Here is a 26397-nt window from a genome sequence, read left to right on the forward strand (position 1 = left end):
TGGCCTTGGAGTTCACCTTTAGTTTCTTTGGAGGTTGCTCTGGGCTCTTTGGATACAATTCCAACGATCCGTCTCTTCAATTTGTCATCAATTTTCCTCTTGCGGCCACGTCCAGGGAGGTTGGCTACTGTCCCGTGGGTCTTGAACTTCTGAATAATATGAGCCACTGTTGTCACAGGAACTTCAAGCTGTTTAGAGATGGTCTTATAGCCTTTACCTTTAAGATGTTTGGCTATAATTTTTTTCGGATGTCCTGGGACAATTCTCTCCTTCGCTTTCTGTTGTCCATGTTCAGTGTGGTACACACCTTTTCACCAAACAGCAGGGTGACTACTTGTCTCCCTTTAAATAGGCAGACTGACTGATTATGAGTTTGGAAACACCTGTGATGTCAATTAAATGACACACCTGAGTTAATCATGTCACTCTGGTCAAATAGTTTTCAATCTTTTATAGAGGTACCATCATTTTTGTCCAGGCCTATTTCATTAGTTTGTATTTTTAAATAATTATGTTAATCAACAATTCAAAAGTGATGGCTGTTTTTGATTATTTAATTTTCAATAAATTTTTATTTATTGTTACTTTTGTGAGTTTCAAGTGATTTCAGTGAGAATTGTGGGTTTTTCCTTCTTTAACTGAGGGGTACCAACAATTTTGTCCACGTGTGTATCAACAAGAAAGTACAAGGACTCTCAACCTCAAATTCATATATACAACAAGTGAGAAGATGCCAATGACTCACCGTGGCGGATGCCATCAGAGAAGGCTGGGTCCTGAATGGCTTTCTTCAGGAAGTTTAGCATTGACTTTAACAGAGCCGCCCTCTGGGGGATACACTGCATACCTGGACAGACAGAGTGTGATAGTGCAGATAAAGTACAGCAGGGATAAGTAGTTTTGTTGAGAGTTTCTCCAATGTGTGTGTGCTGTGTCCGTACCTGCTCGAGGCGTGTTTGCAGTGCTGCTCTGTGCTCGGTGGTCTGCGTCTGGTCTGGAACCAGAAGATGTCGATGGTCCAGGGCTGCTTTCCATGGCAACTTCTGACACTGTGAGAATACATAACGTTGGCAAATTGACACAACAGCCAGGGGAGTCTTTATAACTTAGTAAAACTTATTGCAAGTCCCTGAACTTGAAGAGATTATAAATTTGACCTACACCATCTTGCCACTGGGTAAGGCCCACTTTTGTTTTCAAAACAGCCTCAGTTCTTCATGGCACGTACTGAACAAGATGTTCCAAGCATTCCTTTGACATTCAGACCAGGCTAAATTTTTCCAGTCTACTACTGTCCAATCTTGGCTCCTAATCCTTAGATTTCTTTTCTTGGCTACCAGGAGTGGGACCCAACATGCTTTTCTGCTATTGTAGTCCATCTACTTAAGCTTGGCTGAGATGCTTTTCTGTTCAATACAATTTTCAAGAGTCATTATTTGAGTGCAGTCCATCTGTCTCCTTAAACCAACCTGGTCATTCTCCTCCGATACCCCTCACTTATAAGGTGTTTCCATCTGTGGAAATGCCTCTCACTTTGTTTTCCTACTTCTCACCAATCTGAGTAAACATCAAAGACTGCTGTGCATGAAAGTCTGACAAAATCAGCAGTTTCAGAAACACTTTAACCAACTTGCCTGCCACCAAAAGTCTTGCCATGGAAAAAGTAATACATCACAATTTTCCCATTTTGGTGTTGAACAGGAACTAAAGCTCCTGACTTTCATTTGCATGGTTTTCTGCATGGCACTACTGCCACAACATCAGCTTATTGTTAACTGCATGAATAGGTACGTGTACAGGTATTGCTAATAAAATGCTTTGCATACGAATTTATGAAGATGAGGATATTCCATGTTCTAAACTTACTTTCCATGTCTGTGTCCATGTCCTCAGACTCCACAGTTGCACTAGGCCTCTGGATCTTTGGCTTGATGACAAAAGGGCACTCTTTCCTTGATAGGTCCACCTCATGCTAAAAATAGCAAGTGATTGAGAGAGGAACAAGTGAGCAGAGAGGCTTCAGTGGCACTGTAGCTGGAAGCAGCTGTGTCAGGAATAGAGAAACGCAAAGTGCAAAACCAACCTCTAGCCTGCAGATGAAAATGGAAAGGCCGCTGTGGGACTGAAAGGCAGCCATGTCAAGGTTGGTGATGAGGTCCACAACCCGCACTGCTCGTGTCACAAAAGTGATCTGATCCTGCTCATCACCCAAGAACTTGATCACCTACAAAGTAAAAGAACATTAATTAATGAATCTTCTTGAAAATAAAACTATGATTGCAGAGGACGTATTGGTTCGGTTATATATAGTATTGTATATTATTGGATCTGGATATACCTTCAGGAGAGCTTCCATCATGCCACAGGAGACGAGGGCTTCCCCTCCCGCATCATAGCTAGCCAAGTGGTACAGGAATGAGAACAGCGCAGTGGCAAACTGGTGTGGATAGGGTTCCATCAAAGGATCTTGAGGGTAGACATGAAAAGTTATTTAAAAAACTCCATTTAATTTGTCCAATTTTTGTGCATCACTCACTAAAACAAAACATTTGGACCACATTCTCACCGATCATTGCTTGTATACAGTTGCGCACCAACACAGGCAAGAAGCCATGGTAGGAGGCAGTGCCGGTGCAATCTATGATGTTGGAAAGCTTGGGCGTCCTCTCCAGATGGACAATCGAAGTTAAAGTGCGCAAAGATGCTGCCTTAATATCCTGAAGAACAAAATCCAATATAGCATTTCAAAAAACAGAATGAAAGGGACTGAACAGTATTGCTGTACTGACACTGGAGCAGGCATACATAACTATCTGAAAGTTATTTCAGTCTGACAAAGCCAAAAAACATATTTTACTGCCATTTAAGACATATGATGCTACTGCTTGTGTGCATACACATTGAGTGCATTTACAAAGTGATTAGGCAGAAATAGCAAACTACTTTCTTACCACAAGCTGTTTGTCTGTAATCTGTAAGACATCCACCAGCTCCTCTATCAGGCCATTATACAGAATACTGTTGGCTGACTCTTGGAGTGCATTTGAATACACTGCAAAGAAACAGTGAAAGTCAGCATTTGAAACTAGCAGCAAAGAGACCCTGTTACTTCTTATGGGAAAGTTATCTGCTCACCCAGTATAGAGATAGCATGCAGTCGGGCCTGCACAGCCTGCAACCTCTTCTTGTGATTTGAAAACCCATGGGCCAGTCGAATATGTGTGAACAGTAGGGTCTGCTTGTCTTTAGGGATGTTGTACATCACTGTCAGAGATTCCATGATCTCAGATGGGCTCTCTGAAATCTGAGAGACAGAGAACACAATATGTAAGGTCAAGTACCCAAGACACTGTTACTCCAATTTTAATGATACAATTTTAATCTGACTGTACCTTGTCAAGCTGCTCGATGTGAATATAGTGTAGTGTGTTACTACTTGTCTGCTGAGGAAATAAACATGACAAAAACGTTGAGTCATGAACACCATATTTGGAAAACATTTTAAGCTTTTATTGAATAAATAAATGTCTTAACTTTTACCTTCCTCTCTACTTTGACTTCAGGGCCTGGTTCGGCGTAAAACTCAAAGTGCAGGGTGGTGGCACTGGGAGGATATTTCTGCTCATGTACCAACAGGGGGCAGTAGAGTAGAGACAGATTATAAAAAGTGGTTAATTAATCTTATTTGACTGCGTTTATTTAAAAGCACAAAGCTAATAGTCTATTAGCAGTAGGTAGTTTACAGAAACTGTAACTTAACATTACTCTATAAATTTCTTACCGTCATAGGCAGATCCCTGCAGCATTCAGCCAGACCAAAACCATTCTCCTTTCCTCCCCAGCTCTGCAGAACAGAACAAAGAGACTAAACAATAAAGCTCTTTCTCTTGACGGACAGCTGGAATCATGGCGATAGGAAGACAATAGCATTCACTAGACCTCAGCCAGGTGTTGCAGACGGGCCAGAAGAGGTGTCCTTTTGTCGGATCCCAGTCTTGTGATGTAGTTGGAGCGCTTACTGAACACATACAGTAGGTTCAGCACAGACAGGACCACCTGCATGTCACAGGACGCTAACAAGGTGGTTAAGTGCTGTAAAAGGTGGTGGGAGTGGTAGAAAAAATATGGTTAAAGTTAGTGAGTTCTTTACCGTTTCCTCTGTGACTTATCCACAGTCTGAGCAGTGGTTGCAAGTGTAGTTCAAGCCTACCTCTATGGAGCTGTACAGGTGCCTAGAGAAGCTATACTCAATGAGCAGCGCTGTGAAGTTGAGCACTGCCAAAAGCAAGGCTTTGAGCTGTCCGTTGTCTGGACGGTCACACACCAGTAGCCATGACATATTCTCCACTGTCTGGCCAGCATCACACAGAATGCCATCGAAGCGGTCCAGCAGATCCACCCAATGGTAGAGCTCACACTGTTGATGACAAAAATAACTCTGTGATGAACCAAGCAAAATTAATAATCCGAGACCTTTACATTTTCCTCAAAAACAACAGGGGTACACTTCAACATATAAGGATTTTGTAATGACTGGCAGCATGGCTGAACCAAGCATGACAGATTTCCCACAATAAACTTGATGTGAAATGCAATTAGTCTGGCACAACATCATAAATAATGACCTAATATTTATCTTTTAGCTCATAATGGCATAAAAGTAGCACTTAGTTCATTATACAGCTTTACAGCTGGGACACATGCGGCAACAATGTACGAATACCGATCCATATTCAAGCTGGAATCAACATTTGCTTTTCTCTTCTGTTTTCTCTGTATTCCTTACCAGATACTAAATGTCAGCTAAAAAGAGGACAACAAAGGGAGAAAAGTTGCCATTTTTCTATTGTTCCAGACTTTCACAGAGGTCAGATGCTTCTAAGATAAGATAAGATAAGATAAGATAGACTTTATTGATCTCACAAAGGAGAAATTTACTGTTATAGGGCTCTTAGGAACAAAAAACAGAGGAGTGCAAAAAGTCACAAAAGTGCAAGTACAAGATAATAAATATTGCACATAATAACAACTACACAGTAGTGTTATACACAATTGTGTTATACCACAATGTGGAAATGCGAAGTGTACATATTTTGTTTTAATAAAATCTGCATTACAAAAATGAGATGCATGCAGAAGCCTAAGGTGCAACCTGGGTAATATCAAAATTCTAGAATACACCTCTTAAGTCACTGTTGTTCTCCACTATCCTTGACCAGTGGGATCCCTGTTATAAGTGAGAAAAGACTGATGGAAGGCCCTCTCCCGCACTTTTTCTTTGGGTCTTACCTTGCCAATATTCCAGGTCTTGATGTGCTGCAGCTCAACCAGCAGCTGTTCATCACTGCATGCTTTGAGCTTCTCTATAAGAATCCTGCAGTCAGCAGGCTGTGGGTTCACAAGGAGCACAAAATGTTTGGTCAAGCAGAGTTCATGACTCGCCTATGCCCCTTTTCTAAAAAGAGTATAGTACCCTTTTGCATCACTGTAATATACAAAGACATTAAAATCTAAATTTCCTCCCTGAACTCACAGTAGGGGTAAGTACAATGACTCGCAATACTTTCAGCTGAACCATCACCATGTCTAACTTAAAATGAGATTTGTCACCACATTAAAATGCCTGGCTCAACACAGTCAATCATCCCACAGGTAGTTCTGATGAAGCATGCTGCTAAGTTAACAAATAAAAGCCTTGGATTTTGCCATCTTCTCTCCATCAATGTAATTTCAGAGGCAGAATTGCACTGTTACTGCTTTACAGACAAGAACTGCCAAGCAACTGATAATGCGTTTACTACTGCTATGATATTTATTGCAAAATGCCAACAGGTAGTACAGCCCTATTATCACCAAGGCTAGCAACAGGATGACTATTCTTTGTTTTCAGTGGTCTTTTCATCAGCTAGTATTTCTACAAGGTAGAAATGGTAAAGGAAGTAGCCACAATAAACAAACAAAAAAGCTTTAACTCCTCAAGTGACAGGTATCATGATCATTTGTTGCAGCATCTTAAAACTCCAACACTTTAAACAACATCTTTTACAATGCTCTCCAATACAGAAAGGCAATTAAGCTGTGCTCCGGTTATCAAATTATATCACATTTGATCACATTAAACTGGGTACACTGACTGAATGCAAGGTAAGCACTACTGACCAAGATGCAGGGAAAGATAAGATCTGCTTTATTCATCCGAGAGGAAATACTTTTGCCACAGTACAATAGACAACAAACAAAAGTTAGTGGAATATACACAATTACACAGAGGTCAGTAGTAAAATAGAAATAACAAAGAACACAAAGTACAAAATGTAAGTTTCTTAAAGTGTTTGTGTGAAGTGTCTCAGTGTGTCAAGTGTCTGAAGTGTGTAAAGTGTATTAAGTGTGTCCAGAAAAAAAAGAATTAAAATAATTAAGAAAAATAAAATAACACAAGTACAAGATGCAAACTGTATACTAACACTAATAACGGGAAAGATTAACAGAAAATGAACTGAAGTAAAAACAAGCATTATGCATACTCACAGCTTCAGTAGGAGTTTTCTTTAACTTGCTCCTGTCGACCTTCATTGTCTATAATCTCAATTTGCTGCTCCTGTTGAGAAATGTTCATGTACATCAGAAAACAATACATGATGCTGATTTTTTTCAATGTATTGTAAGGCAGAACTGTTTAGACGTCAAATGTGTAAATAAAACAGATATGACAGTTCAAACAACCAACAGATCATACAGACACAAAATTCACATTGGACTAACACAAAATCTTAAAAGGGAAATAAATTCCTTAGATTTCAAGTGTGTAAATCAAGAAAACATTATAGTTTGAACATTAAAATCCTCTAATCTAATGAGTCATACAGATGTAGAATTAATAACAGTGGATGAAAACAAAAGCAAAAACAGAAATGTACTTACAGAAAATAATTTGGCAATTCCCACTTAACAGCATGTTCCAGTATCAGTTACCTGCAAAATTAGAGCATAAATCGAATTAGCAACAGTGTCCCACGGGCCACAATACAAGCATGTCTTAAGCGTACACTAGGTTTTCAGACAAGAATGGTTTACAAGACAGGTAAAGGCATGAACGATTTAGTTAACATGCAGTTCATAACAAGATACATAGCAGTGCACACACATATATGTACATATTATACACATGAAAATCTGTACACTGAGTTTTTTAAGCCCATAGCAAAATACAATCAGTTAGCAGTCTCAAAATTTGATAAAGCACTCACTGAATAAGCAAAAGCAGCTGATGTGGTTATCTTCCCTATAAAAATACGTAGTTGGCGATAATGACACTGAATTTGCTTAGGTTATCTAAAAGTATGATCATCACAAAGCAGCCCGAAACAGAGCATTAGCTAGTGGCTAGCGAGCAATGACACAAAGTTAATTGAATTTGGTTTGGGCCTCAATTATTGGCCTAAAACTGTCGCCCAATGTTAACGTATATAAAACTCAAGTGAAATATCAATAAAACGTTATGCTACCCATCCTGCTGTCCAACAACAACTCAAGCGACTTGACGTTAACAGGTTAAAGTTAGAGCTACCAAGCTAACGTCACCTTTGCTAACAGCACAGCGTTATTTACCCTAACAAGTAACTATTCACAAGCTTGATTCTAGATACTAGTCACAAAGGAGACAGGTCCTGTGTGGCTGGTTAGCAACCCGTCTGACAAACCAAGACACGTTGGAAAGCTCAACGTACCGAACAAATCGATCGATAACGTTTGCTGCGGAGATGGTGTTAACCTCTGGCAAGCTAACAGTGAGCTACCGGTAACGTTAGCAAACGATCTTCCCATGTAATACTAACTCATCAAACCTTATAAAAGTCAGCCAAGTCACAAACAAGTCGTGCGTGCCATCAAGGACGAGCATTTAACGTGCAGCTAACCAAAGAAAATTAAGCAGTTTTGACCATTTGTGCCACAGCTGTCAAACCAGATCTCACAGATTCACCATCCTGTCCTAACCTGACTCTTGACTAATTTAGGTCGGGGCTGCGCAGGCCGCAAAAGCAGTTCGCACTCCCTGCTTCTGCGCCGTCCCCGGTATAAGTAAAAATAAAACCGTAAAAAACACTCTTTGACCAGCAACAGTGAGATGGATGTGTGTAAAATACCTGGAATGGGTAACGGTACTTTCTTTGGGCTCGGAGCCGCTGCTTCTACAGCTAGACAGTCGTGGCACGCGCTAGCTAGCCAGCTAGCTACCGTTAGTTGAGCAGCAACAGAAACGCATAATAACTCGCTGAATCACTGTCGGACTGGTCTAACGTGACACTGCGAGTTTTGTTTTCAATTTGCGTTCGGCCAGATTGACTACCGGCTACCGAGTCAATAAAGAACTGTGCTCTTCCGTCCGGTGTATTATTGTATCCGCGACTGTTTCCAAAGCACATAGGCACTAGCAGTTGGCACAGTCATCATGACTCTGGGTAGTGTGCAAAAAGTGAATAACGTTACGGCTGGAAATGAGTAGCCACTGTTGTTTGTATCGATGCAGTGCGTATTAATATGGGCCAACGTCCGTCTGTGGAACGCATCACATTTTATGCAGTACTTTACATTTAAGATCAACGAATCAAATCAGAAAAACAAGAGATCAAAACACTGGAATAATATCAAATATGACTACATATTCCTTAAAATTATTTTAATCAAAATCCATCAGACCTACAGCTGTAAACCTTGCCTCATTCATACATGTAATAAAAAAGCAACTGATGAGCCCTATTTTTATTTTCATTAAAAAAAAAATAACATTGATACACAATGCACAATGATTCCTAAAACATGCATAAAAGCAAAACCTACATTTTAAGGGCATGTTTACTGAAACTGGTACACACTTTACAGTTAAAATGACCAATATTGAAGCTAACTGAAGCATCTGATATTCTACTTTTTAATTTCACCATCACTAATGATGTAACTAATGAACTTATAAATTAATTGTTCGATTAGTTCAACAGATTTTTTAAAGGTTAGTCTAATCTTCATTTTGTGCATCAGGCCAACAGAGCTTTTCTCAATAAGTAAGATTAGATAAGATAGAACTTTCTCATTTCCTAAGAAAATTCTTATGCCAGGTATTGCTTAATAAACTACATAACATGAGAGCAAGTGCTTGATTGATTCCCCTAAATCCAGTCTGATGAATCTACACAAATATTAATCTCAATATAGGACACTTGTCTGGGTCAGGTGATTTCAGGGTTAGTGTGGGACATGCTTATAGGATCACTCATATTACCTCTAAAATGAAAGTGTAAAGTAAAATACACATAAAGTAACTTAAGGTTTTAACATTGCACAAGTAGACCAAGTAAAATTAACTAAGAATAAGAAATTAGCAATATTGTTGCTGTTAAAATTCCATCAAATCTGAGACTACAGCCTCTAAAAAGTTCATGTTTTGGGGTGTGGAGAGCTTAGGAATGTAGAGCAAGATGCTTTCTCATTGGAGTATGTGAAAGATGTGGTAATCATGTCAAATATGCCAGTTTTATCAAAGACTAATGCACCAGACCCCTTTCACTGCTGAAACAGGGAAATCTTAAGAGCTAACACACTGAGAGACAAGGACTTACTGCACTCGTCTAATTACCCAGTACTACAGTATCTACCAGACAAGATGATTTTGTGGTGATTTGCTGAAGCTGCTTAGTCCAGTTTAATTCAGTGGCAGTTCAGAAAGATTTGTCAAACATAGCGTGCAGACTTTTATATGTTCCAAATCTTCTCTTAACTTTAACAGCAAACATTTCCTTTGGCATTATTTACTTCGTTGTATTCATGCATCCTTTTGCATTTTAATTCAGAGTGTACACAAGATGGATGGGAATGCATGGAGGGAAACTCATATTCACAGCATCCCTGGATTATCCTAAGAAATGATATTCATGTTTTTAAGCAACAATCAGTTAATATTTCACTGCCACTTTGTTGTGCATTTGCAGACTATTTAAAGCTGTATCTGGTCACAACTCTTCCTTATAAACAAATATGGGGAGCAGCTGACCAAAATGTTTAAGTAAAATTGCAGATATTAAGCAGAACGCAAAAGTAATGTCGCTGGTGCTGGACCAAGTGTCACTGTGTACCGTAGTAAATCTCTACCAAAACCATCTGACTGGATAGATGACAGCACAAGAATTAAAAGGAAATAAGGTTGACCTAGTTGCTGAGGTTAAATTGTTCCTGTTTTTAAAGAATGTGAAAAACCTAAGCTCGACTGAATTCCTCGACAAAATAATTCTGATATAGCTCATAACTCCTGTGTGGAAAAGGCCAAAAAATAAAACAACTAATTAAAAAATACACAATCTTCTTCCTGGTATTGTTTTTATACCAGTGTGTGTGTGTGTGTGTGTTTATATATATATATATATATATATATATATATTAACAAGAAGTAGCGGCTAACTTTTTTTGTTGCATGTTGACAGCAATTTACTGTAATTGGTATCCATTCAGGTGTTTCACAAGAGCGGTTTCAGTAAATGTTAAAAAAGAAAAACGTTAGCAGTACATACCAGAAACTGCTTTGGTTCATACAGCTCCACAACTCTCATCCTTAGTTTGTTATACAGTTTCTTTAACCAATCTGAAAATATATAAGACAACGAAATTAGGCATGACAAGACAAAAATAATCACGCTGCTTGTTCATCAATAAAAAACAACAGTGACATTAAAGATAATATAACTATATCATAGATATAAAAAGTAACTATGGCAACTGTGAAACTGCAAATTCATGTCAGTGTTATTCAGGAAGCAGACTTCTATGAAAACTGCACCAATTTATGTCTTGTACACTTACGTACTGGTAAATATGTAACTTATCTAACCTAAAACAAGACTGTAGCTGGTGTACTTAGTCTGCTGTTAAATCCTCGAGATCCACTTTTATCTTTATAGCTTTAAGGTCTGAATATGTATTTTATTTGCCAGTATGAGGATATATGCATCTCTCTAAGACTTGCACTGTTTGTTTTGCTCTTAATACTACATGTCTTGATGGTCAGTGCACTTTTTACTTTCAAAGATTTACAAACAAAGTGACTTGACTTCTTTGGTATCTTGCTTGTAATCAAAGAATGTACATATTCATGGAATGTCTCATCAGTTCTTTTTAAAGGCATGGCCAAGTAACTCATAACAATGTTCCAGTTTGTTGAAGTGTCACGTCTGCCACTGAAGTGCGCCGCTCTACTAAAACTTGCATAGGTCAATGAAACTGGCAACTTCAACAGTGTTTTATTTGACACGGAATGCCTACTGGTACTTAAATCATTGTAGTTAGTATCACAGCATGTATATACCATCAAATTAATCAAGGTGCATCAAAATTCACAGTGCACAAGTCCACTTTTCAGCTGTTTCTTTTTCAACTTGGCTTTCAGAGTCCACTGGTGATGCACATTAACTCAGGAATCCTCATGAATTATTAAGCTCAGCCATAAGTTGTCTTACACAGTAGAAAATACAAAAACAATCAAATGTGTTTCACTCTTTACAAGTCCACTTTTGCTGTTGTCATGCCACAGCAATGATGACTGATAGAGATGGATGCTGACAGGTAACACAGTGCTATGTGGACTACAGTTACACCAAAACATTTATGACTGTTTTCAACGAGATAAATTGCTGTTAGCTTCCAAAAAACAGTACATGAGCAAATAATAGCTCACTGTGCTGCCAGTATGATGCTCTTCCTATTAATGTAACTTATTTAATCCAAAAACTACGCCGCAGCAATTATGTTAATATTAGCTACTGACGTTATGAACTGGCCAGATCATCAAACCCTCCGGGAGAAAAATACAGTCATAGCTAAGGATAGTGCTGAGCTTTAGCAACATTGCTACATTCTCTTACTAGTTTAATATTACCAAGTTAGCTAGTAATGGTATTAAATCTGCTCACATTGTTTTTCAGTGTTATTGAAGTAGCTACCTACGCAGTTAAGGCTAAGTCAGTGGTGGCGCTAACGTTAGCAAAGTTAACAGCTAGTTGCATGACACTAGCCCGGTTTACTAGCAGTTTAGGCTAACATTTGTTAACTTCGGTTTCGATTCGGCTTTGAAGGCTAACGCGAGCACATCACGAAGAGTCAAATCTGTAACCTGACACAGGTTTTGACTCTCTCCCAACAGCTATTTGTCTCGTTACCCCCGAGGAGGGAGAGAGTAGCCACTGAGCGAGGATAGAGCTTTGGCTTGTAACTGAATAGAGGCTCACATACCCACACACACTGAACATGAGCCTGTGTGTGCGGCGTGAATGTCTGTGGGTTTCGCGCGAGCTAACTACATAGCAATGAGAGCTCGGCACAATGCTCTATCCGTGGGATCATGGCTAAATTAAAAATGGCGGTTTACACTGCAGAAGATCCGAACATTACCCTTAAAAATAAACTAGTTTGTGGCCTCGGATAACGTAACGACTGTGAATCTTCAACGATAGCCGTTAAGGAAGAGCAAAGTCTGTCGCCGGTTAGCTAAAACCCATGTCAATAGTCTGGAATAAGTGTTTCTGCCTACCTCGAATGCGTGTTAAATTTGCTTCTCCATCTTGAACTAGCGAAGTGGTAGGGCAGTTTGGATCTCGCGAGAATACCTGTGTTCGCGCTTACCCAGGGCACTCCCTTATCATTTTTGTAGAAAACAATCCTGGTGCGTTTTCAGTCGCAACAGCACGCAGCCTGTATAGTGGATTTTCCAGTTTCAACCTTGTGATTAAAGGTGCAAACGAAAGTACACGGCAGAATTCTTCATGCTTTTTTATTTATTAAAATATTGCTTAATATGAAAGTGTATTCAAACTCACTGACAATTTGGGAATAAAGACCGGACATTTTAACAACAGATGAATGGACTTCTCTATTTGAAAGAGGAAAGTTGTATTTAAAATTAAGCGATGGGATACCAATTAGATGTGAAAATAATTGTACAGTAATACATACAACAAAAAAACCTGAGAAAATCTGCAGTCACCACTTTTTAAAAAAATAATATCTAAAGTGGCTAATGACTATATTGTTTCAACTACACATAGTGGAACTATTATCACTAAAAGAAATCATTAACTGTGGATGTGTTTAATACAACACAATATTCTTTTTCTGTATATTCAGTAAAATTGCTCAAATTCCTCTTTAGAGAATGCAATGAGTTTTCCAGTAGACTCAAGTATAGAAAAACATAAATTTTGCTCACAAATCACATTTTTTGGTGATTCAGTGGTCTTCAAATAAACTCAATGGAAAAAAGAAATTTTGCCCAAGTTATTTTTTTATCGTTTCCAGGTCGTATTTAAACACATCATGTTTAAAACACGCAGTACACACCAACACAAAAGTGAATATCAACGATAATTAACATAAAACTAAATGGATGAAATTTAACAAGGGCATTTTTCCAACACACTTCCAATATTACACTAACAAGACAACATGAATTTAGCATGACAGTTACTGCTTACAAATATAAAAAAAGACTATTTCAGATATTTCCCAAATACAGCAATGTATCATGTACAAGTTATGTTACGAAAAATTTGAAAGTTTTTGAACTATAAAAGAACTTAAATTACAACATATATTTACATTTCAATTCATATCCTGCACCTTCACAATGTTTTAACACAGTTAAATCTACACCTCTGCCAACGTTTTATGACAAGTACATTCTGTGGTAAAAAAAAAAAAAAAAAAGCACATCTCTACATCTGACTCAAGAATGCTGCCAACATTTGAAGCACAAATAATGGCAACATGCAGGAAACTAATCTTTTTATGTCGTAATATTTGTCTGCTTTTCAACGTGGCTATATAAATTACAAATATTACAAATATTTACAATGACAAATTAAAACTGTAAAAAAAAATCTAACAGAGCAATGGATACAGTTTTTGTACAGGTATTAAGTGGTTGAAAACAATGAAAATCAGGGGACAAAAGAATGTAGGTGGTAAAAACAAACACCAACAGATGGCAAAATGATGCCTTGTTAAATAAATATGAGGAGAATAAATGGAATCATATGGTGGTAGTCTTGGCATTAGTTTAGCACTTACTATTTCTTGTGTAGAGCTACAATATATGGAGGAAATGAGTTACACAAACATCAGACAAACTGTTCAACAGAATTATGGCCTGTAGCCTACTGTATGTATACACTTGACAACTGATTATTGTCGTAAAGACTGGTGTCCTGTTATCATAATGTCAACACAAAAATGCATTTTATGAGGTAAAAAGGCAACTAAATACAATACTACAACTGCAAGACTGTGTGTCAGTGTTTGCACGTGTCTGTCTGTGGAATTGGGGGCTACACAAACATTACACTTTACCTGACTAGAAAATGTGTTTTTAATATTTCCCTTTTAAAAATGTACAATGGACAGTACTATGTCTTTGCATAATACAACATCTAAAATAGTCCACATAAAAGAAACCATTTTGCTTTGTCAGTTAATGTTAAATAAAAGTCCATCTGTCATTTTAAAATTTTCTTTGCACAATTTCCTATTACCAATTTCAGATAACTGATATTTAAAGATGATTTATCACATTAAGTGTACATCCTGCACGTTTGAGTGATTCACTTTCAGTCACAGATGTGTCTCTAAAAATATCTTTATGCAGATATGGATGAGTAGAATTGGGCAGACAAACTGGTGTAGGACAAGACATAGTGAGGTTCAATAACAAAAGAAAACAGTAAGCAAATTTAACAAGAGTACAAAATATAGATTACTATCTCTATTTCCTTCAAACCTATTTCACAAAGGTATTTGCTTCATTCTCACTGAGTCTTCAGCCACATTTCCAACATCTCTCACAAGAGAAGTTTGCCATTGCGATGAATTTTCAGAATTTTTCCAAGTCTCTGTTTTGCTGTTGCAAGTCCTTTCTTTGGCCGTTTCCCTAAAAGAAAGTGGAAGAAAAAAATGAGAACGATACTGACCAAGAGCTACAAAACTGTGCTGCCAATAATTACGTTTAGTCACGGTGAGGTTTACCTTGACCAACTCCTGCTGTGCCCTGGCTGGCTGAACCTGCAGGGGATGCACCAGAGTGAGAGCTGCTGTTTTGCGGAGACAGGGAAGGTCTTCTTGAAGTGAGGAATACACCAGGAGCCATGGCTCCACTGCCTCTGGGGCCTCCAGGGCCAAAAGGTCCTGGTCCTGCTGTGTATTCATGGTCCAACAGACTAGCAGAGTAATAATCCATCCTCCTGTCTGGGCTGACATCTGCTACAGACTCTGGAGCAGGTGTTGGGGAGGGTGGGGCTGGCTCAGTCTGAACAGGGGGAGGAGTGACAACCGGAGGAGGAGGACGCTGCTTTTTGGTATATTTCCTTTTAGCAGGTTTTTGCTGCTCCTGAATGATAAAACAAAAAAGGAACAAGAGTCTTTATCTTTTCAACTCCACATTGTTTACTGGGCATTCACATCTAAGACCAATATGCTTTGCTCTCCAACTTACTTGTTGTGCCAACTTGGCAGCAGCTGCTGCAAGGCCAGTTTCTACTGAGGCGACTCGAGCCCCTTCCCTGGCTGGTCGATCCTGTTTGGGAAGGGTGGGCATCACTCTGGCTGTAAAAGAAAATATCATATCGAGAAATCAGTGATCAGAAATATGACAAAAAGACAACCTGATCTGTGTTGTTGCTATGATTAAGACATTTACCTTTTGGGCTCCAAGGTGTGTCATCCCAGTTTTTCTTCCGCTTCATCTTAGTCTTGTTGACATGATCCTCCTCATCAGACTCCAATGATGGATAAACTTTTAAAAAATCATCACCAGAATTAGTCTTTGGCTTCTCGATAAAGGCAATATAAGATTGTGTTTTTACTAACATTGATTTGTACATCAGCAGTTCTGTGTCACTGCACAGCTCACCATAGTCTGAATCTTTAAAACAAGTTCCCAGAGTCTCCTGCTCATCGGGACTCTCCTCGTCACTAAGGTGACGGGCTGGCCGTTTAATTGGCCGTTTTCCAGGCCGCTCGATGACAGGTTTCTTCTCAGGATTTGCTGTCTTTTTGACCCCTCCTGTCACCCATACTGCCCTGCCACCTTTCTCCTTGACAACTCCTAATCCCTCTGTCAGGCCTCCAGAGATCGATAAGGGAGATGAAGAGGAGGACGAGGAGGATGAGGAAGGAGGGTTCGCCATGGAGAGCATACCCTGGATGGCGTCACGTGTGCTGGGAGAGGCTGGGGCTTCCTCACTGAGAAAGGCACAGAGTTGAGCAATCATTCATCATCTCAGAGATGAACTGTTAAGCATAGTGGTGCCATCGCAAGATGTGAAATATTAAGATTTCAAAGGTTATTGGATTCTTGCAATAAAAGAGTATTTTCCCTGGTTTATTGCTCTAGTCATTGGTATCCAAAGATCCAGAACATAATAGAATTCAAATGAAACATCTATTTACATACATGTATTTTAAAACACTATCAGATATTAGAATCATTGGTGAATAAGGCAATCTAACCTTAAAGCTGAGGAGTCCAAGCCTGCCACTTGCTTGCTGGCCTTTAATAAGTCCAGAATGCCCCCAGCGCCACCCTTCACTCCGTGGGCGGCTAGTGCCTCCTCATCAGTCGTGTAGTCCTCCTGAAACCACATGCACAAACATGCTACTGTTACTGCTGGACAAGAGGGGAGAAGGGAGCTTTATCTGCTTCATCTTCTCTTGATTAAGCAGCCAATGTAATGTGTCACAGCAGTGGGAAGAAAAAGTGAATAATATAAGCAACTATAATACAGAAAACATGACTTGTGTTGAGCTGTGACCAACAAAATGTTAAACATGGAAGTTGTCACAAGTATGTTTAATATAAAAAGGACAACAAAGCTAAACTGGAAGCTATAGATTAGTCTCAATCCTGAAACATTTTAGAGCTGAAATGATTCCTCGAGTTATCCGATAACTAAAATTCCTCGAGGTAAAATTCCTCCAGATTTCCTCCTATACGGACCCGGACCTATAATCAATAAACTAGAAGGGGATTTTAAATTTGATGGGACGCTTCTATTTTAACCAGCGCAGCTTTTCTAGTGTTTAGATGTTAGTTTAGCAGATCACAGGCTGAACTTGGAAGGCAGTTTGACAAAGTTAGGCTTTCTCTGTGTGAGTTGGCTCGGCAAAAACTAAAACCTCCGTCAGGTATGAAGGCGGTTTTCAACTTTCTTTGTTAACTCAGACTTTCTGCTTCAAACTCATCACACAAACAGGACGTTTAACGCATCGTTTCTGCACAAAATGAACCGATCGTGTTCAGCTGCTTCAGTCAACAGGTTGTTTTATTGGAGAACAATGAGGAACATAAAAATTTATGATGGTAAAAAGCTGTGACTGGAAATTATGAAAGACAGAAACGCTGGTAGAAAACTGTTAAACGTCCGTTAATGTATTTATTTTACTGATCAATGCAGCTGAATATTTCTAACAGACAGCTGCACAGTAAAACCATCAAACTTCATATATTCAAACATGATATTGTACTGAAGTGAATGTAGGTCTGACACTGTCTCATAATGGAGTTAATCACTTTAATCTGTGGCCAAATCAAAGTGAAACTAAAGTTACTGATTGAATATTCTCTGTAGTGAATACTAATAAACAAATCGGCTTTCTTACTGGTGTGTTGCGATTCCAAAATTTTAAATGGACCAAACATATGAACATATTTATGGGATTTCTGCATCAACAACTGAATACATGTGGGGTTCCCATGGCTTTGAGTTTTAGTTGAATACCCCTGTACTATACTATACATGTACAATTAATACACCTGTACTACATTATGTATGTACAATACACCGTCCGTGTTTCGCCAGGACAGTTATTTCTGTTGCACAGTGCGCTCACTTCCACTTTTGATGCTGTAACGTGCATGCCAAGCGTGAAATCCAATTATTCGTTTAATTGCCAGAAAAATCGATAGAATAATTGATTGCTACAATAATCGATGACTGCAGCCCTAAAATCGTTACAACTATTACAGTACATTTTTCTCTTAAGATCTGGGACTGACCTGTACTAGCCACCACATCTTAAAAACACCATTCAGGATTGGATTCATCAACCAGATAAAAATCTCACCTCAATATCAAAGTCTACCTCTCCTGGCTCCCGGATGCGGTTGGGGTCAGAACAGGGTTTGGCTCTGGGAAGCTTCCGGGGAAGACCTGAAGGCAGATTTTAACATCGTTAGATTACAGTTGTGATCCTATAGATGGTACTATGTTTAGCAATTAGTCCAAGCATTCAAACAGCAGCAGTGTATCTATGTCCATAAAAAGGGTCACTAAATTCCCTCAAGGGTTCAGAATATTCTGGTTTAAATTTTAATTCTTACCGCTTAGTTTCTTTTTCTTGCCAGGTCCAGCAGGTTTGCGTCGCGGAGGAGGGGTCTCGTCAATCTGCAGCTCATCCTCAGACTCCAAATCAGACAGACTGGAGCCCTCTGCAGCTAGATGTTTGTAGTTTCCAGCACGCCCTGCACCGTTACTGCCATCCTTCTTACTAAAGACAGAATAATAGCAGGTAAAATCCCAACATGTAGTAGGCTCATAATGTCAGAAAAAGCATGAAGGAAGTGACAATGACTGCAAAGCTTACCCTTGGATTTTTCCATTTGTCAGCACAAGTTTCAATTTGCTTTTATTTAGCTTCCCTTCAAACTCCTCCAACGGCAGCTCCAACTGGGAACGCAGATAATAATTTCAAGCAAATGCAAGAATGAAACATTTACACACACAAAAAAAGCTGGGTAAGCACATTTATAGTCATCAAATGTCTGCAAACCTCATACCTTATTCTTGTGTTTGGACTTGCCAGGTTGAAACTTCTTGAGTGTGTGTTTAGTGTGGATCTCAATGAGGTCGAGCTCCCCTGCCTCTGCCTTAAGTAGCCCCTTCTGATTCTTCTTTTTCGTTCCGGGAGGCCCAAGACCCCCCATCACCTCCTTGGGCTTGGGCCCTTTCTTTTTTCCAGGGGGGCGTCCGGAATTCTGAGAGGTGGTCAGCGGAGCTTTGGAGAGCGGGGAGCCAGGAAACTGAGGTCCAGTGCGACCAATGTTTTGCTGAAAGATGTCCTGGAAAAAAAAGAGGATGTTTAGTCAGTAAAATGAAGAAAATGTGAGGGGAAAAAAATCGACATGCATACTGAATTAAAACAAAGCTAACAACAAACTTTCAGTGATTCTAGTGTTTACCTCAACCAGACGAATCTCCTTGGCCAAGTCCTTCACAAGCGTCTGAGTATTAATGGTTTCAGGAATCTCTACTTCATGCTCTGCTAAAGCCTGAAGAGTGTTAAAACAGGATAGACATCAAAATATACTTAAAGGAATAGTTTGATATATTGAGAAATGCGCTTGTCCATCTGTTATGCATGAAGCGATAACCAGAAGCTGGTTTGCACAGTTTAGCACAAACACTAGAAACAAAGCAACAGTCTAGCACCTGTGAACTACCATTACACTGCTGAATATGCTATATATTGAGTGTTTAGATTGGTGTCAGAATGTAAATGTGTGACAATCTGCTGTTTCAAAGTCTGTTGTTCGTCAGCACCTATCTCAGAAAAGTGCAGGCCAGGGTTTGCGCCATTAAGGAATTTACCAACTGATTTCTATTTAGGATTGTTGAAGTGGTCTGAAGCCTTTTTCTTACATCGTCTCTAACAATTTTACAAGGAGGTTATGTGCTTTCCTACTTCCTGACAGTAATCAGTAACTTCCTTGAGTCTCAGCTGGTTTCCTGGCAACTGCTCAGAGCAAAGTTATAACACATAACACCCTGTAAATCTACAATTAGTTGTTTAATAAACAAGCAAACAAACAAAGTAGTACTCAGAAGTGCTGGTCATTAGTTTCTGATCCAGTCAAGCTAGCTGTTTCAAACCGTTTTCAGTCTGTGGCAAACTAAGCTAACTGATGGCTGACTGTAGATTTATACGAAATTGGCAGACATGAGAGTAATGTCAATGTTCTTGTAAATCTCTTTGCTACAAAGAGAAAAAAAAATACTTCCCTAACTGGTCAATTTTAATTTCATGTTGTAATTCAATGTTGTCTTTTGACATGAAAAATGACCTGCGCAATAACTTTTTAAAACTGAATACCTTTACAGAACAACATGCATAAAAATATGATTTGATGCAATAAAAATGAATGTGCTGCTGCTCTCCTCTATTCACTGGGTTCAAAATCAAACTAATTCCTCAATGTATATGTCACAATTGGTTAGAAAAAGAAATAAAGCAAGCAAGGTAACAAAGAGTGAGAAGAGTACTGAAATGATATGCCAAACCATAAAGAAAGAGAGCAAGCTATTACCTCTTTACGGGTCCAGGTACGAAAGGCGTTGTTCAAGGCCTTAGCTCCATGAACCAGATAAGTGGCAGGGTGTCTGCGATTTTCTCTTAAACCTGTTAGACAGGAAAACACAAGGTTAATCATGGCAGAAGGACTGACATTAAATACAGTTAAGTACACAACATGAATAAAATGAGCTTGACTGAAATCTCTCACCTCTGAAGGTATCCAGAAGATGCTTTCCGACGTACCAGCACACAGTCTCAAAGTTGGGAAATTTGAAAAGGTCTGCTGTGCTTAATCTCTTCTCTATTTCGTATGCCCTAAAAATTAGATCAAAGCACAAAAAAGACTTTATAGCACAAACTTTAAAACTATCTCTGTAAAGTTAGCCGTTGTAGTTATTTTGACCAAATATATCCAAGAACCACACCCCAGGGGAACTTCAAGTGAGGAGCTGCAGCAATTTAGTTAGAAAAACTAAAGTCATGTTTGCATTTTAAAGTATCAAGCATTGGTCCTTTTTCCTGGTTCACAGCACATCACATTAGGTTTTAATACCCCGATCACTTTATCTTGCTTTTATACACTAGTGCGAAAGTTACAATTACATGCTGTTGTTTAATTATCAATAACATTAAGAGAACATTTTGGTCAAAAAAGAGATACAATGATATAACAATAAGATGACAGGAGGACTCCTGAAGAAAACTAACCGCAACTGCATGTCAATGTTGAGACTGTGCAAGAAGTTTCCTCCAAAGGCCAAGCAGTCCACCGGAGTCAGAACAGCATGAATCCAGCCTGGAAGACAAACAAATGATAAATGTGTAAACACTGTTTGATTAAGACCATGTCCACACTAAGCCAGATGAATTTAAACAGAGCTTTTCCCTTCCGTTTTGGCCTTCCGTCCAAACTAAAACACGTTTCTCCCACACAAACTGAGGTTTTCCAAAACAGGATCTGGAGTGTGTAAGTCTGAAAATGCTGCCATGGTCTTGTATGTGTTCAGACAGTAGAGCTTTCTAGAAATGCTGTCATAATTGCTAACCAAATATATTCTGGCAATTTCACTTTTTTTAATGAAAGAAGAAAAAAACAACAACAAAAACAACACTTTGCTCAGTTTCCATTCACTGGTAACTCTTAAAAGCATTTTGACTTCTGGTTGTTTAGAGACAAAATCATAACTACAAACTTTTTCTGTCTGTTTTTGTTGTAATATGCTTGTAATGAACAACACATTTAAAATAGCAGAAACCAAATGTGGAATCAGAAATATAATAAGATTCAGGCTTTCTCATGTTCTCCATACATGTCCAGTAGGAGTAGAGCTAAAATTTTGCTGGTTTAACACAGACGTAGTCTCACACTTGCTTGGTTGTCACAACTTTGCTAAAACAATTTGTCTTGATGCTACCGAAATAAGTTAACATTGCAGCTTACCTGTTGGTATGAACAAGGTGTTTCCCTGCTTGACAGAACATTTGTAACACATATCAGCTTGGTCTCCGAAGAACATCTCATTCTGGTTAGATGAAGAATTCCACCGCTCAAAAAGCGCCAGGTTGGCTGGGGTGGGGGAGATTAGGTAGAAGATTTTCTCACCCTGAAAATACACAGAGAGGGAAGCTTTGAAAATAATACAAATAACTGAAACTTCACAAGCATGGCTGACAATGCTCTGCTTCTCACCCTCAGGACGTGGTACCACACTGAGGTGCCCCCAAAGTCGATGTGAAAGTCTGTGTAGCTATCCTTCACACCCATTAGACAGTACTTCTGCACATTGGGGCGCTCAAAAACAGACTCTTCAGGCCAGAGGTTTTCCACCCATGACAGTTTCCTCACAATCTTGGGAGTCTCCACTAAGTTTGACAGTCTAAGAGAAGTCCAACATTCACTGTAAGTCTTCAACACACCACATCCATAACAATGCAGCTTCATTTAATTAAACTGACTTTCATACAAATGTAACATAAAACTCCTTAACATAGATAATGACAAACTTAACTCTCAGTAAATAGAATATCTTAGCATACCTGGTCTCAGAGAACTCCAGACTGATGACATTGAGCACTCGGTCTCTGTTGGGGCTGTTGTAGTATTCAACAAAGTCTCCCAACCGCATCTTCAGATCACATTGGCGAGACACATCAATCACATCAATCTCTTTATCGGAACCTGCAATGGAAACAAAATGAACCAGTATTAGAAAAGTATGGATAATTTATTTACCATATTTAGTATAATGACACACATTTTCATTTCTCCAATACACATACATAAAGTTTAAGTATTTAAGAACATCTATTTGAGGGCTACGTATTGAAATGTTGTAAATGTATCCAAACTTTACCGATGTAGTGCTCTACGTCAGTGACGCTGAATGATGAAGGAGGTAGGGTCATTCCTAAGCCATCCCGTCTCAGCACCATCACAGGAACGCTGAACGAATGCTCTTCCAGAAACTCAACTGTCAGCTGGGCCCCTGACGGCTTTAGCAAGACTTCATCCGCACTGTCATCGTAACACAAACAGACATACGCACAACTTTTAACTGTGATCACAAGAAGAAAGAATTCAACACAGAATGCTTTACAACTGTATGACAGTCAGGCACATTCTCAACCAAAAAGCAAAAATTGTTGAAGGATAGCAAGCAAAAGAAGTGATACAAGAGGTAAGCACAGTAAGATCAACACTGGAACAATAAAGTTCTATCAACTGCAGTAACACAATGCAAAAAACAAAAAAGTGTTATCATCTCTCATTTAGTTCTGAAAACAGTGTGTGTCAGTAAATCACTGCAGGGAAACCACAGTTTAATCTTTAAACTTGTGAATAATAAACTTTAACCACTGCATGATGGTGAGTGAGATTTACTTTGGGAAGGTTCGGCTCCGTAGCTCTCGAACAAACTGTGGACTGCCTGTTTTTACAGGCCGACTTGGATCTCGTCCTCCAGCAGTGCCTGCATCTATCTGCTTATTGCCTCCACGTCGTTTGCGCACTAAGCAAAAGGAGAGACGGAGAACAGGTATCAGCCACTGCATTCCTATGAATGAGTAAACCAAAAACAACAACACAACCACCTAAGAGAAACAGAGAAGGTAACTTACTGACAGAAGGCCCATGGGTGACCTGACAGTTAGGGCAGTGATACAGGTCAATCTCAGCTGCTTTGTCTTCCTCTACTCCCACACAGCTACACAGAAAACAGTTAAATCAGTCTACGACTCTCCTGGATGAACTACAACGTGCCCCATCACCCACAGGAATCATGCAACATCATATGTGAATGTCACTACACATAACATGATCAACAAAATAAGAAAAACATCCTACCTTCCATGAAACCAGTCTTGACAAATGTCACACTCGATCATGAAGCGTGTCACATCGTATGGCAGGCGGCACAAGCAGTACACTGGCACTGATGCCATATTCTCTGTATGTTTGTGAACAAGCTATTACTAAGTAATAAAAATGTTTAAAAATCTGACTAAGACAGAAGAAATTATCTAACAAACTAAAGGCTTAAATGTTTAATACTGGTATGGTAATGTTGAATGGAACTCTTAAGTCTGCTTCTTCACTTCCAGGTTCCTGTTACTGATACACATGTCCGCTGGGATTCACTTCAAAACCTGCAAACATACAGAAGCAAAACTTGTTAATAGCAGGTCTTAAGACACGACAACAATGGAAAAGCAGAACATACATAATAATACGTTTGTAAAGGAGTTAAAACCTGCTCCTGGCGTAAGGTAGTCACTCCTGCAAGAAGCAAGTTAGGTAAGCTAGTTGGATAACCAAACTATTTAACGTTTAATGACATAACATTAATCTTTAAGTACTAAAAATATATTGTATTCTTCGAAGACACATTGTAAATGGTGACAGCTATCTTGTGCCTTTCGCAGATTAAAAAATAAAGAAGTAATTTGCCTATGCTAAGCACTAACGGTAGCAAACAGTCAAATTTGTAACGTTAGCTCGATGCTTGTAAACACGCTATGCCCTAACGTTGTGTGTTTAGCAAGCAAGCTAATGTTAGCCGTGTTAGCCGAAGATGTAGCTGGAGAATCAAAATATTTACAAATGCCAACCTATGCCACAGCGAGTTTAATTATTTTAGCTTCTAAGCGTGAAGCAAATATTACATGCCCCTGATGCAGCTGAGTAATTTCAGCCAATAGGGCGTCGTTTGTCGGATAAACTGATATTTAACGCTAGCAACTCACCGATGCGTAGCTGCGGCTGGGCCAAGCATTGAGAAGCCGTTGTAATCCCCACGCAAGCTCGGGGGCAGCTGCGGCCTTATTATGCAACGCCAATTATTAACAATTTGCTTCACCACATTTTTGTTTATCGGCTCTGTAATGCTCAAATAGAAAGGTCTGGTTCAGAAGTTCCCACTAGAGCAAAAAACTACAACCTGAAGCGACCTAAACAAGCAGAATTACAGTAAATAACACCGTATTAAACTGCATCAACGCCATTTCAAAGGCAGCAACGTCAGACCGTTGTTCGTCGTTGTACGCCGTTCAAAGGACAATAAAGTTGCACACAGTCAAATACAGGGTTGCATTCAGGGAAAAAAAAACGTTGCGGAGTGTTAATGATGCAAGAAAGGCTGAAGTTCCCTCATACAGCAGTAGAAATTGCAAAAACTGATATAAAGTGTTTATTTCTAACGGTATACATAAATCACTAAATAATAATATATAATGATGAAATACCCAAAACAATCCAAAGTCCAGAGATGAGTAAATTAATTATGTGCACATTATCTGAACTTTAATTTTTCTGCAATTGCCATCCACTATACGAAACATATTTTAAAACAGCCGTTTCTATTCTTATTTATTTTATTTATATATGCTCGTCAATTTAAAGTGACCTGGTTCTGTATTTTATGGATTAGACTGAAATGCCAATAGTTTATTTGAATTAATTTTATTACTATCACATTGTATTATTCTGTGCAAATGTAGCACAGACTTCATTGTTAATCAGATTTAAATACTTAAAAGCAGATGTAATAATAATGGCAACTTGAAATATAATTAATTTCGAGTTGATACAATTGATGCATACAGTCCGAAGCCTTTATATTTTGATATTTGTTTATTTAGACATTGGAGCATTCAATTTGAAATAAAAATAATCCATGCTACATTAATGTGCTAAATCACCATTTGAAGTTGAATAGATTTTACAAGAAGTAGATGTCTTGGAGGTATAGAATACATGGCAATCAAAGTTTGAGGTTTCAAAAGTAATTGGACAGATACACATTCAGTCAAATGTAATCAAAATAATTTCTGGGAAATCCTTTGTGATCATATCTGCCTCAAGTCTTTAATGCATATAAATCAACAGACACTTTGATCATTATATCATTACTGGTGATGCTCCGCAGGCCTTCACTGAAGCCACGTTCAGCAATCAGGTGATTGACTTGGCCAGGCAACAATATTTAACATTTTGATCCTGAAAAGCAGAATTAGAATCAGCTTCAATGGCCAAGTACTTACACAACATACAAAGAGTTTGGTTTCGGCTGTTGGTGTCACTCTAGGAATATGGAACGAAAATAATAAAAACAAAGTAACTATAGAAAGAAGAACAGGGACAATATATAACACAATATATACAGATATTTACAAGCTAAAGGAATGTATAAACACAGTAGAGCAAAATGATAATTGCTGCATGATGATGCAGTTTAAAAAGTGCTGTACATATCCATTTGTATACTGTCTATTGTACAGGTGTGGAGGAATGGCTCAGCTGTTTATTGTGGTGGTGGCAGTGAGGAAGAAACGGTGCTTTTCCTGCTGAATGGTGAAATGTAGTCCAGAGAGCTTTGATGCTTTTGGATGAGTCTGAGGACACAGTCTGCTCTTTATCCCTCTGCATGTGTCCTGCTGCTTCTGTCAGCTGTGAAATCATCAATAAGTTAAATGCCAGTGTGCCAGTTCCTCCAGCAGAAGCACGTATGACAGATAAGGTGG

At 38.9% G+C, this 26397-nt stretch overlaps 2 protein-coding genes across 3 annotated transcripts in view; both read right to left on the reverse strand.

Moving 5' to 3' along the window:
* huwe1 (HECT, UBA and WWE domain containing E3 ubiquitin protein ligase 1) overlaps positions 1-12644 on the reverse strand; it is a 45935-nt gene extending 33291 nt beyond the window's left edge. The window contains exons 1-18 of one of the 2 annotated variants that reach the window (XM_022199257.2): positions 12572-12644; positions 10560-10630; positions 6922-6972; positions 6529-6598; positions 5290-5388; positions 4211-4417; positions 3940-4092; positions 3782-3844; positions 3541-3618; positions 3393-3440; positions 3136-3304; positions 2952-3052; positions 2567-2717; positions 2339-2466; positions 2084-2224; positions 1867-1972; positions 942-1049; positions 746-847 (exon numbers count right to left, since the gene is read on the reverse strand). In XM_022199257.2, the coding sequence (XP_022054949.1) occupies positions 746-847; positions 942-1049; positions 1867-1972; positions 2084-2224; positions 2339-2466; positions 2567-2717; positions 2952-3052; positions 3136-3304; positions 3393-3440; positions 3541-3618; positions 3782-3844; positions 3940-4092; positions 4211-4417; positions 5290-5388; positions 6529-6573 (1699 nt within the window). In that variant the 5' untranslated portion in view covers positions 6574-6598; positions 6922-6972; positions 10560-10630; positions 12572-12644. Of the gene's footprint in view, positions 1-745; positions 848-941; positions 1050-1866; positions 1973-2083; positions 2225-2338; positions 2467-2566; positions 2718-2951; positions 3053-3135; positions 3305-3392; positions 3444-3540; positions 3619-3781; positions 3845-3939; positions 4093-4210; positions 4418-5289; positions 5389-6528; positions 6599-6921; positions 6973-10559; positions 10631-12571 lie in introns of both variants that reach the window. The other variant, XM_051949164.1, reaches the window with a different exon arrangement.
* A 151-nt stretch (positions 12645-12795) lies between these two features.
* phf8 (PHD finger protein 8) lies at positions 12796-24924 on the reverse strand. Its single transcript, XM_022199252.2, has 22 exons — positions 24622-24924; positions 23723-24024; positions 23497-23582; positions 23261-23387; positions 22734-22894; positions 22417-22558; positions 22070-22256; positions 21821-21983; positions 21088-21175; positions 20588-20694; positions 20393-20484; positions 19268-19357; positions 18866-19147; positions 18673-18755; positions 18410-18576; positions 18154-18239; positions 16540-16661; positions 15941-16272; positions 15728-15823; positions 15524-15633; positions 15058-15418; positions 12796-14962 (listed from the first exon to the last, which is right to left on the reverse strand). The coding sequence occupies exons 2-22, from the start codon at positions 23818-23820 to the stop codon at positions 14874-14876; spliced, it is 3069 nt and encodes a 1022-aa protein (XP_022054944.1). The 5' UTR covers positions 23821-24024; positions 24622-24924; the 3' UTR covers positions 12796-14873.
* Between the last annotated feature and the right edge of the window lie 1473 nt (positions 24925-26397).

This window comes from Acanthochromis polyacanthus, chromosome 6 (genome assembly GCF_021347895.1).
Source record: "Acanthochromis polyacanthus isolate Apoly-LR-REF ecotype Palm Island chromosome 6, KAUST_Apoly_ChrSc, whole genome shotgun sequence".
In the NCBI taxonomy this organism is placed as follows: domain Eukaryota; kingdom Metazoa; phylum Chordata; class Actinopteri; family Pomacentridae; genus Acanthochromis; species Acanthochromis polyacanthus.

Bases quoted from the DNA above. Each gene is read 5' to 3' on its own strand.
- phf8 (XM_022199252.2), bottom strand. From the start codon at position 23,820: ATGGCATCAGTGCCAGTGTACTGCTTGTGCCGCCTGCCATACGATGTG. The intron at 23,583-23,722 runs GTAGGATGTTTT...TTTTCTGTGTAG, and splicing joins CAAGACTGGTTTCATGGAAG to CTGTGTGGGAGTAGAGGAAG. The intron at 15,634-15,727 runs GTAAATGTCTTA...TTTCTTTTACAG, and splicing joins CACACCTTGGAGCCCAAAAG to CCAGAGTGATGCCCACCCTT.